Here is a 12,670-nt window from a genome sequence, read left to right on the forward strand (position 1 = left end):
TTTCTATAGGTCTAATATTCGGCCAGATAATGCCTTAGCAAACAACCATGACTTCAAGATGCATACGTTTGACCGTACATCCTGCAAAGTGTGTCAGATGCTGCTCAGGTAATCTGTCTATGATCTAATATGCTGTTAGGGTTCTTTAGAAGGGTGGCCAGGGGGGTTTGGCAGTAAAAACAGATGGCTGGGCCATGGTTTTACAGCTCCTCACCCACATTTTTTAGGTAAAGCCAGCCAGGCTGTATAGATGTTGAAGCAGTGACAGTTTTTACTTAAGGTTTTTACTTACTTTGACTGCCTGTCAAACTCACTCATTGAGTGTGGCAATATGGGGTTAAATCAGGCATTGAGTATGCAATATAAAAAGCCTCCTCGCTGCCTGTCAAATGCTCTCGGAAAAGGATTCCGAACGCGGTGCCACAAATGTGAAGGAGCCCTTATAAGTGATATGCTGTGTTTTAATAGCGCAAATATTTTGTATTAATCCTTGTGCTTTATTACTTTACAGTTAATTTGTATATGATGTGATGATATTTTATGTTTTTGGCTTGTATGAATCCATTGTGTGATCCTGTGTGATTGGGGCAAGATTATAGAAAGCAACTTGTCAAATTGTTTAATGCAAACATGTGCGTTAGGGGAATAAAGTGGGAAATGAGTAGGTATAAAGTGGAAATTCAGTGATCATTACGTTCTTCACATAAAATACCCTAAAAAAACAATAAAGAATGTAGACTGGTTAGGTCTTCACTGTGCGGTGCAGTTGGCTGCTGGCAAATAAAATCACATCACAGGTTTTTATATTTCTTGAGGCTTTTAATATCTGTCATAGTAGTGAGATAATGTATGTTGTCTGTACACCTGAAGTACTATGTCAGTTACTCCAACACAATTGATACAAAGCTAAATAATGGAGTCCTAAAGAATTCTCTGCAATGCAGAATTAACAAATAATTAAGGTGACTATCTTTAACAATGATGCCTTCATTATGTCTTTTGTGGAAGGGGAGGAGAAGAATCAAATAATTTGTAAATCTCCTCAATGGAGACCATGAACAATATAAAAGACCAAGGGACAGGGTTATTCAATCTACTGGTGGCTAGGCAGCAAAGAAACTCATTTTGGTTTGAGTTGATCTTTAAAGAACAGGTTCATGTTCATGAACCTATCACCAAAAAGTCCTCATCACCCTGCTAAGCAGCCCAGTATGTTACAATGCTGGCAAGCCTCCTGAAAAATAACTTTGTGGTATGTGAGGGGGCCTAGGCACTCCTGTACCTACAGCCTGATAGCTGTATATCTGCAATGTGAAATCTAGGATACTGCTGCCTCTGACTCCTAATCAGATTTGGTGATGAGACTACTGTGCTACTCATCGTTGTCCTTGCTGGAGGCTTTAAGATGATGAAGCAAAGCCTTGCTTCTTACAAGATGGCCACTTCCACATACATTGCAAAACAAGCCATGGTAATTCAGTAATATTGGAAAGAAGTGCTGATGAACAGTCCCTTGCCCTCTGTCTGCCTTTTTTTTTTTTAGTGGGGACAGCTTTCAAAGTTCTATTCTCCTTCATGGCCCAGTGCTGTGACCTATCTTATGGTTGGGCATCTGAATCCACAAATCTGTACATTTCTCATGCTGTACCAGAGCATTCTATTGAGAACTCATCTATCCGTACAGGGGTTGGAATTTTTTAAGTTTTATTCTGATTTAATTGTGGGGAAATACAACAGTTCTTAGCACTGATATGTAGATACATCCACTTTATTTTGGTAACATTCTTGAGTTCCCGATAGTAAGCTGAGCCGCCTGGTGGCTCACATAGTCTCCAAGTGTAGAAAATCCGGTAACTGTATCCTCCATATTACACATCTTTATTTTCTCACATAGTAAAATCAAGACCAGAATCTGTGTTCTAGATACATTAGGGTGACCTGTCCATCCTCTTTCTCCTGTTAGTTTAAATAGCTTTTTGCTTCACAGTTTGCAAACCATGTATTGTGTAATCACCATTAAAGTTGAATTCCAGGATATACCTACCTAATATTAAAAATACTACCCCCCTTCTAACACCTATACTAACTAACCTGTATAGGAAAGATCTGTGTACTTACCTAATTTCAGGCCGCTCCCATCTGGTCACGTGATCTGGCTCCCTTATGTCAGTCAGTAGCAGCTTCAAGGGAGAAGATGGAGATCCAACAATGGATGGATAAACATATGGTTAATGCCACCACTCCCAGGCATTGCCAGCTATTGTCAAGTGCAGGTTACACAAGTTAGACCGAATAGATGTTAGCAGGGGAAAGGGAACGTTTTTAGGATTGGTTAAGTATAGCCTGGAATACCACTTTAAAGTTGTTGTAAAGGTGGAAGGTTTTTATCTTAATGCATTGTATGCATTAAGATAAAAAGTATTCTGCGTGCAGCAGCCCCCCTTAGCCCCCTAATACTTACCTGAGCCCCCTCTTGTTTCAGCGATGTTCACGAATGCCTCGGCCCTCCGGGTCTCTCCCTTCTGATTGGCTGAGACACAGCAGTGGCACCATTGGCTCCCGCTATTGTGAAGCAACCTCAGTTAGCCAATGAGGAGAGAGAGGGTCCTTTTCTGAATGGATAAGCTAAGCTGCGGCTTGGGTGCCCCCATAGCAAGCTGCTTGCTGTGGGGGCGCTCAACAGAAGGGAGGGGCCAGGAGCGCCCAAGAGGAACCTGAGAAGAAGAGGAGGATCCGGGATGCTTTGTGCAAAACCACTGCACAGGGCAGGTAAGTATGACATGTTTGTTATTTTTATAGAAAAACTAGACTTTACAATCACTTTCAAAAATATATTTTGAAATTACAGTTTGTGTAGAAGAGGGTTGATTTACCTTATTTAAAAAGATCAATTTTTTTAAGCTATTTAGGGGACAGGCCCAGGGGAAACTAGAGTTTTATGTTGGAAAATGTTTCTTTTAAAACTTTTCGATTTTAGGAAACTGGAGTTCCAGCATTGCAGTCTCTAGTTGCAAAGATAAGATGATATTTACACAAAAGCTAGAAAAGCCTGCAGAAAAAATATGATGAATTTAGCTGTCAGAGAGACGTGCAGGGCTGACAAGCATTAACCATATAACGTATCCCTAGAGAACTAGGAGCGCAGGAGTAATGCAGATGGAGACCACCGAGTGGGGGAATAGCTACACACTAGTCTTTTGGTTCATTAACAGCACTAAACATATGTTATTTGTCAAGAACTTAGGCTGTGATCATACCTGCGTGGACCAGTTTTCAGGCGCTTTTATTGGAGAGTTTTTGAGCGTAATAAGAAGTGTATTACAAGCGTTTTACAGCTTCAGGCATTTTTGTTTAGCCAACAAAAAGCACTAGGGGGAAGAGAGGTGGAGGAGATTAGGGGTAGAGAGTTTCTGTTTTATCAGAAATTGTGCGACAAAACGCTTGTAAAACGTAAGGCGTTCCCATTGAGGCCTATAGGGCCCAATCTTCCAAAAAGAAGCTCATGTACTTTTTAGAGCGACAGACATTTTGCTACAGGTGACGGCACGCTCAGATGTGAATAGGTGCTATTGAAATGAATAGGATTTGCCTTGTTGAGAATTTTAGAGCTTCAAAAAACACAATCACTCCAGTGTGAATGGGCCATAAAGCGGAGTTCCAGACGTTTTTGGGTTTAATAAAAGCCAGCAGCTACAAAAAGTGTAGCTGCTGACTTTTAATAAATACACCCTTACCTGTTCCATGATCCAGCGATGTGGCCGGCGGGAGCCTCGGTTCTCTATATCTCTTCTCCCTGCAGCGCCGGTATCTCTAGTGTGCGCACCCGGCTGTGACAGTTTACGGCTTCACAGCCGGGTGCGCACTGCGCATGCGTGAGTTGCACTGCTTCTTAAGTGGCTGGGCATTCTTCCAGGAACTGTGACATGTCCCAGAAGATTGCAGGGAGGGAAGGGGAGAGCAGAACTTCTGCTCAAGACCCCTAGGCGGCCCGAGCGGAGGTGGGAGCTTGTACCTGTCAAAACTAGGTACCCAGCCCCCCCCAAAAAAAAAATCACATGCCAGACGGGGCCTGTCAGGGGGTCAGGAGCACTTGAAGCGGAAGTTACACTTTTGGGTGGAACTCTGCTTTAAAGTGTGATATCAGTGGCTGATTATCCTCCAGTAGACAACTTTTCATGTCTAGAGAAGTAACCAGAAACAGAAAATCTCCAGTCCCAGTGACAGCCATATCCCAGAATATGGAAATGGAGGGATTACCTCTAATGCCATCAAATTCCCTCAGGGCTCATTGTCACATCTGTGACCTTGGTGATGTATTGCTGATTGAGTGAGGAATTTTTGTATTGATGGTAGCAGTTTTTAATGGTTAGCATACATTAGCACTTAACATTAGGTTGAAGTCATTCTGAGTAATATCCAATTCAAAATGTAAAGGTATCCTTAGTAAATGCTTCCAAAACTGATGTCAGAAGCTAATTGCACAGGTAACTGTATAGTAAGCTCAATATTGCAATTATGTCTCGAAGCCCTTGGTCTCTCCTCCACTGGCATGCTTTGCTGACGCACAGCGCTGTGGTGTGTGAAGACTATGCTTATTCTAAGTACATATCTCTCACTATTTGAAGGATTATCCAAGTCTCGGTCCGCTTTAACCTTGTTTAATTTCTTTTACAGAGGAACTTTCTTCCAGGGATATCTGTGCTCTAAATGTCGGACTGGAGCCCATAAAGAGTGCCTGGGCAGAGTGGAGACTTGTGGGCGTGCAGGTATGAGATATTGATGGGGAATGCTGCATTTTAATGAGATTGTAAAGCAAAGCAGGAATAATTAAGGTTTATTCCGAGTGTGATGTGTTTTTATTGGCGCACATATACTCTTAAAGCTGCCATTTATATGCGCAATTAGAGTAGCATGTGAGATTCATGAGGACTCTGACCCTCCTTAATTATCATAAGAGTATCAGGGGAGAAAGCCAGAAATTGCTGCTGAGAATAACCCCTTCCCTGCCACATGACAGGAGCTGTAGCCTAAATGCAATGTATGCCCTGTGCTTAGCAAATGTGCAAGCATAATGAGAACCGTGTGCTGTATTTTAATGACTGCTTTGTGTCACACATAATAATAATCAGAAAAATATTGTACTGCATACTGGTACTGAGTATCACTGCAGTATAACAGCGATGTTTTATCATTGGATTTAAGAGTTACCATTTACTGTTGGATACGCTTGACTACGTGATATATACAAAACTTTAGAATACTACATTTCATGGGCACTTAGAAGGAGCATTTACTAAATGCTTTTGTTACAAAAGATGAAGCCTTTCCTACAACCTCTGCAAACCTGAACTCCAGCTCACAAGGTACACACTCCTCCGGGGTTACCTACAGGCCACTTTCAGATGGAATTGTGGTCAATCTTTGCATTGCATGGGGTTTAGACTTAAAGAGGAAGTAAACACTCCTCTGCAAGTTGTACCTATAGGTAAGCCTATGATAAGGCTTACCTATAGGTACTGTAAATATCTCCTAAACATGCACCGTTTAGGAGATATTTACCTTACACGCAGCCAGTGACGTCACTGGCGCATGCGCTCTGAACGAACGGCCGCTCGTGTCCCGGATACAGCGATCCTGGATCCCGGAAGATGGGCGACTGGACATGTCGCCCATCATAGAGGTAAGCGCGTGGCACAGCAGGGGCTCGTTCTAAGGTAAGTATTTCATAATGAGCTAGTAGGCGATGCCTACTAGCTCATTATGTGTTTCCCTTTCAGGGTGAAGAAAAAAAAAATATGTGGGTTTACAACCTCTTTAAAGTGGTTGTTAAGCCACTATATTATATTTATACCATCCCATCTGTTATATAAGGATATGTGTCCCAGTGCCTGTGCTGTATAAAAAATATGCCGATTTCTACCTTATCTCAGAGCGTCACCCGGCTCTCACGTGACTCCTTAGCTCTGTCCTCTTCCCAGCTTACAGCTATAGTTCTGGCTGACATTAGCCGGGAGGAGGGGCAGAGAGCCGAGGAGTCATGTCAGCATCAGGAGACCCTCTGAGATAAGGTGTAAATTGGCATAGTTTTTATATAGCACAGGCACTGGGACACATAATATTATATAACAGATGGAATGGTATAAATATAATATTGTTTTTTATATTAGGAGGGGCGGGCAGTGTCTCGAGCTGACGGGTCAGTTTACAGGCTCCCCCTTGTAAACTGACCCGATAAACCGTGGTCAGTTTAGTTTACAAGGGGGAGGGCAGAACCAGGCAGGATCAACCAGGTATTTCAGGTTGCACAGGGGGGCAAATGACACAGTACAAGCACTGGGCTATTATTCATGCTTTAAGGGAACAGGATCTATTTTTTCTTCTTTTTGTTAAGGGTAACAAACACGTTAAAGTGTTACTACATCCAGGATCCTGCACTCACTATATCTGGTCTCCTATAGTACACAGAACATGGAAATGCAATTATTTTAGTAAATATAAACTGCCAAATACCTTTTCTCATCAGCAGTATATAGCAGTCTTGTGACTTCTATCAGTGTCTGGTTAAAGCTTGTTGGAGGAGTTTTCATTCTCCTCTTACTGTCCTATGAAGCTGCAGGACCCCTGACCCTCTGTCTGGACAGTGCTGATTGGCCCTATGCTGATAACATGCACCGTCCACCCCAAAAAAAAAAAAATCTCTCTAGCAAGACACACCAAACTGAGCATGTGCAGAGTGCCTCCTAGGGCTCTGTTCTATCAGTAAAAGAAGGGGAGGAAGGGGAAGGACAGTAAAAGAAGGGAAGGATCAGAGAAGACAGGATCAAGCAGGCTTTTTACACAAGGCAGGGGTTTAACCCCTTAGGTTCCACAGTGAGTATAACAAGCATGCTGTACTGCATATAAAGACTGATTTTACTGTTGTGGGTTTAGTAACACTTTAATTTGCTCTAACTGTAATTACTTATTGTGTATAATACCCCAGAATATAATGTTTTGTATATGTGTTCGTATTTATTTATTTGCAAATGTAAGCTGGTGTAGTTTTATTTCTTAGTTTGGCAATACCTGTTGACCCTGCCAGCTCTGCTTCTGTTATGTTTCAATTTGACGACACTAAGGATGGAAGCAGACCTATTCTGATTTGGTCAGTTTGTGTCTTTGTCTTTTAGTTGAGAGCTACAGAACACTGTGCATTTGCACAGTATGCCTGTACTCCTGTGGTCAGACTTCTGCTGACACGCCCTCTTCCAGCCGTGCACAGCTCGAGTGATAGCTGCTGGGGTACAACATCCACAGAAGGAGGGAGGAGGGACTAGTTAGTCTTTGCCTACAGCATTTGAGATATGGGGGTGTGGCCAGACGGTTGATGACACACCCCTGCCCAGCCTTGCACAATCTGAATAAAAACAGCTGGGGGGCATATCATGTCAGCAAAATCTGCCAATTGTCACAAGGAGTCTCTTCCCCTACCCCTCGGAGCCCTGGATGCAGTGCTGCATAGTGCCTATGTGAACACCTTCAAGCAATTTAAAAAACAGTATTTACAATGCATTTTTTTTCTTCAGTAAAATGTTATGCTGTGTACCCCTATTGCCCATTGTTTATTGATGTCTTGAAAAATGACTTCACATACAATTTAAGTGGCAGGTCACACCACAAAAATGTCCTCCTGAACCGTTCTATATGTGTTTTTGCATGTGCTTTTTTAATGCGTTTTTGATGCATAACCAGATGCTCCCAGGTCATTTTTACTGTCAAATTACTATATAGGATTTATATTTGTCACTTCCTGTTTATCCCTTAGAAGTGTCCTTTGTATGCTGAGTGTTGCTGTGTAGAGAAGATATCTGCACCTGGCAGGCTTATTCATGGTTATGGCTTTGCACTGCTGAGATTGCATACCCACAAGAGAAGGCGTTATTGGGTACACCCACTATTGATGGAGCCTATCAGTGGCCAGATGCCTTTCATGCTCCATCTTGCATCTGCATTTTTGGTGCTTTTTTGATACGTTTCAGTACAAGTCTGTGCAGGAAAAAAACAGCATGTTGTACTTTTTTTCCTGGAACTGGCTGCACTAGTGTGAACTATGCCATTGGAACCCATGTAACATACTTTCTATGAATTTTTGATGCAGAAAAATGCATGTAGTGTGCTCTGCCCATAAATAGTTCAGTCAAAATTGCAAATTTTAATTTGATATGAATACAGGTAGAATAGTCTACCTACTGAGCAGTTTATTTTTCATACATTCTAGTTCATGTGTGAGCTTCACTCATTACAAAAAGTGTGTCCAATGGGTGCTTAAAAGGGCCACAAAGGATGGTGCCGTGCAGAATCCAAATAGAAATGAAAGAGGTCTCCAGCATCACTGTTGGAGTGCTGGTGACTTCTGCTATTTTTTAATACAGGAATTGCTGTACTGTACCAATCCATTCCATATCCATTTTCAATGTAATCTGGTGATCCTGGACACATCTGTTTGTGATCTTGGAACACCCTCCTTATCGCTTCTTTACTGCAGAAAGCCTGATAAAAACAAAATATGTCATTCCTTAGAAGTTTCTACCCACCCCTATTCAGATTTACTCCATTTCCGATTGTGGACAGAGAGAGCAGAGAATTAGGACGCTAATTGTTATCTAGAATTACCTACAATCCTCCTACAAGCTGGTCATTCTATGTGTATGAGTGGAAATGTCAAATCAAACTGACACTAGAAGTGCAGTGTCTGCTGAGATAGGGAGAGGAGTCAAGTAGGGCTGCAACTAACGATTATTTTCATAATCGATTAGTTGGCCGATTATTGCTTCGATTAATCGACTAATCGGATAAAAACCTAAAAAAAAAGTGTATAATTTAGTTAGTATTCTTGAATATCTATATGAAGTGGTAAATATAAATATCCAGCTATATAGTTGGATATTTAATCCACTCTGAAACAGATCTATGTATTATTAGAGGTTTAAATGTGGTACATATCAGACTCCGAGATCAATATTTTTAAAAGACCTAAAACACTGTTTTGCAAATTTTCAGACCGGATTTGTATATAATCATGATAGACTCCCTTATTAATAGGCAGGTAGTTTGATACAAGCTCCCTGTGCCTGCTGTCACTTATGCTGGTAATACACAAACTAAATTTTTTTTAGAAAATTTTTAAAAACATTCAAATATTTTTGTCCAAAAATCCAATACATGTATGGGAAGCAGAAGACCTTTAGTAGCAGCAGCATGCTTTTTTTTTTTCATGTGTATGTATATAAAAAAAATATGCCTAGAAGTCGGATATGCCGGATATTTTAACTGGGAGTCAGACATGAAGGTATATGAAGGGTGGAGGGGGAAAAATAACATTTATATGTTAAAGTAGTACTAAAAGCTGAAACTTTTTTTTTTCCATGGATATAATAATTTTAAATATAATGCACAATACTAATAAACTTTTACTTTAAATGTAATTGTAATGCCTTATATCACCCTCTAGTCTATCGGCCTCCACCTTCTCTGGGTTCAGATGCTGATCTTCCCAGCACAGAGCCCTTACAGTGATTGTAAACGTTGGATTCTTTTCTTTTTAACAACAATCTTGTCATACTTATCCTCTCTGTGTAATGATTTTTCACAGAGCAGCACTGATTTTCCTCTTCTGCGCCCCCCCCCATGGCACTTCCAGCCCCTTCTGCCTTCAAAGTGCCCCTATAGGAAGCAGCAAAGTATAGTACTGTACAGAGTGTCCCTATAGCAAGGTTAAAAAACCTCTGCCTTTAGAATCACTTGGTTCTTTCTCTTGCCCAGGACTACATTTCCCATGAGGCATTGCTCCTCACACATTCACAAGTTCTCTGTCATCTACTGACATGTATGGATGGTTTACTGAGCTGTATGTGTGTTGCACTGTATTTTCTGATATGTAAACAAATAATGCATTCTGTATGAAGGACAACTAATCGGCTGACGATTAATCGATTACAAAAATAGTTTACAACTATTTTCATAATCGATTAGTTGACGATTATAATCGATTAATCGATTAGTTGTTTCAGCCCTAGAGTCAAGGCACATCATCATATCATACATATCTCCTCTATGAATATATGGTAGGGTCATGTTTACTGTAAGCATGCTTGAACTCTGTATACTGTAAGCTGACTTTGGGTAGGTAGAAGTATACAGCACAGAGGTCACTGCAAACACAAGCACTGGCAGTAAAAAAACACAAGAAGGCAGCATATATAACATAGGGGCTTTATTTTAACTAGAATGTTTCTTTAAAGCCCAACTCCTGAAAAAATAAAAGTCCTCCGTCACTGCAATGGTTAACGGCTTGTCTAGGAGACTCTAAATATTTACTTTAACTTACTTGATCCTCCACTCCCATGGCAAACAGAGATCCACTGTGCTTCAGTTAGGGCTGCACGATATTGGAAAAAAAGTACATTGCGATATTTTTTTTTTCAACGATATATATTGCGATATTGAGAGAGCCGTCAATCCAGGCTAAAGTCAACAATTACCAGCTGGGACAGCCAGGGTTAATGTTACTGTAGGGATGGGATGAGTATTGCAGCAGCCTTCTTCTGATTGTGTTATACTGCACTGGGACAGCCAGGGTTAATGTTACTGTAGGGATGCTGGGATGGAAATCATGGACATGGAGTATTGCAATTATAATTGCAGTCAGATACAGCCAGGGCTGGCCAGGGTTAAAAATGGTATATAACTATATCAGGCAGCACTATTGACACTCAGTGACAGTCAGTGTACTGTGGATGACAATCTGGATTAGGCACAGTCACTCTCGGGACTCACAGTGGTGGTAGGAGAGGAGCCGGTAGAAAAACACAGCCTCAGTCTGACTCGACAATCATCCGTCCAGCCCACACGTTCAGTGGAGTCTGCCGCCCTGCAGCTTGTTCTCTTGATCGGCGGCACAGCGAATCAATCACGCTGTGAGTAGCGGCACAGAGCGAACCAATCAGGTGTGCAGGCACGCGTGATTGGTTAGCTGTGCAGCTACTCACAGCGCACTGCTCACCGCTGCGGGTGAACTGTGAGTCCTCCCCCGAGTCCCGACCGACTTCTCCCTGCCTAATTAATATTGCATCCGCGGCGATGCGAATATCGCCCACCCCTGCTGCACGATAGTCGATAGCACATCGACTATCATTCAGCCCTAGCTTCAATAGTGAACTGTCCCTTGGTGTCCCCATGTGCAATGCAGGGCTATAATCCCTGTATCTGTCTTAATGACATCAGGAGCATCTGTCCTTTGGAGTGCAGGGGAGAAGAGGCTGCAGGGACTGGTCTAGCAGTGCAGAGAAGCCTGCAGGAGCAAAGGTTAAGGTAAGTAAAGCTACTTTAGACAAATACAGATAAAAATTTCCCAGTTCAATTTGCTAACCAGTTTGCTTACCAACCAAATTAACCTGTCTAACAGTTTGCGTCAAAACAGGGGCTTAGTTAGCACACATTTGCAAACACATGTGTAAGCTGCAGGGCCACTCCACAGCACCCTGTATTACCTGCAGTCCTAACTCCTGTAAATTTATGAGAGTCTCCACGGTGGAAGCACATGCAAGCTAATGGATAGATAGGGGGCAGGTGAGCCTGGAGGTGGTCCAACCCTCCTAAAGATACTTGGGGGCATAATGGATGCCCAGCCAATAGTACAACAGCAAAGGCATCCAGTGTGTCCACTTACCAGTATAAATTAACAACAAAGAAAATGGCCTCTGCCCCCACCTATAACTGGCCTTCATAGCAAAGAACACATGGAAGGGCAACGCACATGAGAAAAATACAGATAACATTTTTCCAGTTCAATTTGCTAACCAGTTTGCTTACCAACCAAATTAACCTGTCTAACAGTTTGCGTCAAAACAGGGGCTTAGTTAGCACACATTTGCAAACACATGTGTAAGCTGCAGGGCAACCTGTATTACCTGCAGTCCTAACTCCTGTAAATTTATGAGAGTCTCCACAGTGGAAGCACATGCAAGCTAATGAATAGATAGGGGGCAGGAGAGCGTGGAGGTGGCCCAACCCTCCTAAAGGTACTTGGGGGCACAATAGATACCCAGCCAATAGCACAACAGCAAAGGCATCTAGTGTGTCCGCTCACCAGTATACATGAACAACAAAGAAAATGGCCTCTGCCCCCACCTATAACTGGCCTTCATAGCCATAACTGCCTTAGCTGTGGGGACTGGTCTAGCAGTGCAGAGAAGCCTGCAGGAGCAGAGGTTAAGGTAAGTAAAACTACTTTACCCGGTCTCCTAGACCTAAACAAGCAGTAAACCATTGCAGTGCAGGTGCAGCCCCACTGGAAAGAAGGACTTTTACTTTTTCTTGAAGTTCAGCTTTGAGGCCGGGTTCACACTGATGGGAATTGGATGCAGGTTTCCCCGCATTCAATTCACATGACAGGAGAGTGTGACCAGCTTTCAATGGAGTCGATTCACACATCTCCAGGGCAGTCATGGAGGGCATTGCACAAGGGTCCTGTGCGTCTCAGGTCCGAATTCAGGCAAACAAATTTGGGTCAAATTTGTCCCTGAAATGAAAAACAGGGACGCATCGGACCCCCTTCTGTGAGCCGCAACCGCACACAGTGTGAACCTAGCCTTAAGCCTAAGTTTACAAATAAAAAAATGACCCCCTCTGT

General features: G+C 42.3%; 1 protein-coding gene across 1 annotated transcript in view; it reads left to right on the plus strand.

The window, feature by feature from the left end:
* The window catches only part of VAV3 (vav guanine nucleotide exchange factor 3), a gene marked incomplete at its 5' end in the record, with an annotated part of 390,664 nt that overhangs the window by 257,900 nt on the left and 120,094 nt on the right, over positions 1 to 12,670 (plus strand). Inside the window, 2 exons of the mRNA XM_082265799.1 lie at positions 10 to 108; positions 4,675 to 4,766. Of these exons, the coding sequence (XP_082121925.1) occupies positions 10 to 108; positions 4,675 to 4,766 (191 nt within the window). The remainder of the gene's footprint in view (positions 1 to 9; positions 109 to 4,674; positions 4,767 to 12,670) is intronic.

Source organism: Pelophylax lessonae (assembly GCF_965119305.1).
Source record: "Pelophylax lessonae genome assembly, chromosome: 8".
Lineage (NCBI taxonomy): Eukaryota > Metazoa > Chordata > Amphibia > Anura > Ranidae > Pelophylax > Pelophylax lessonae.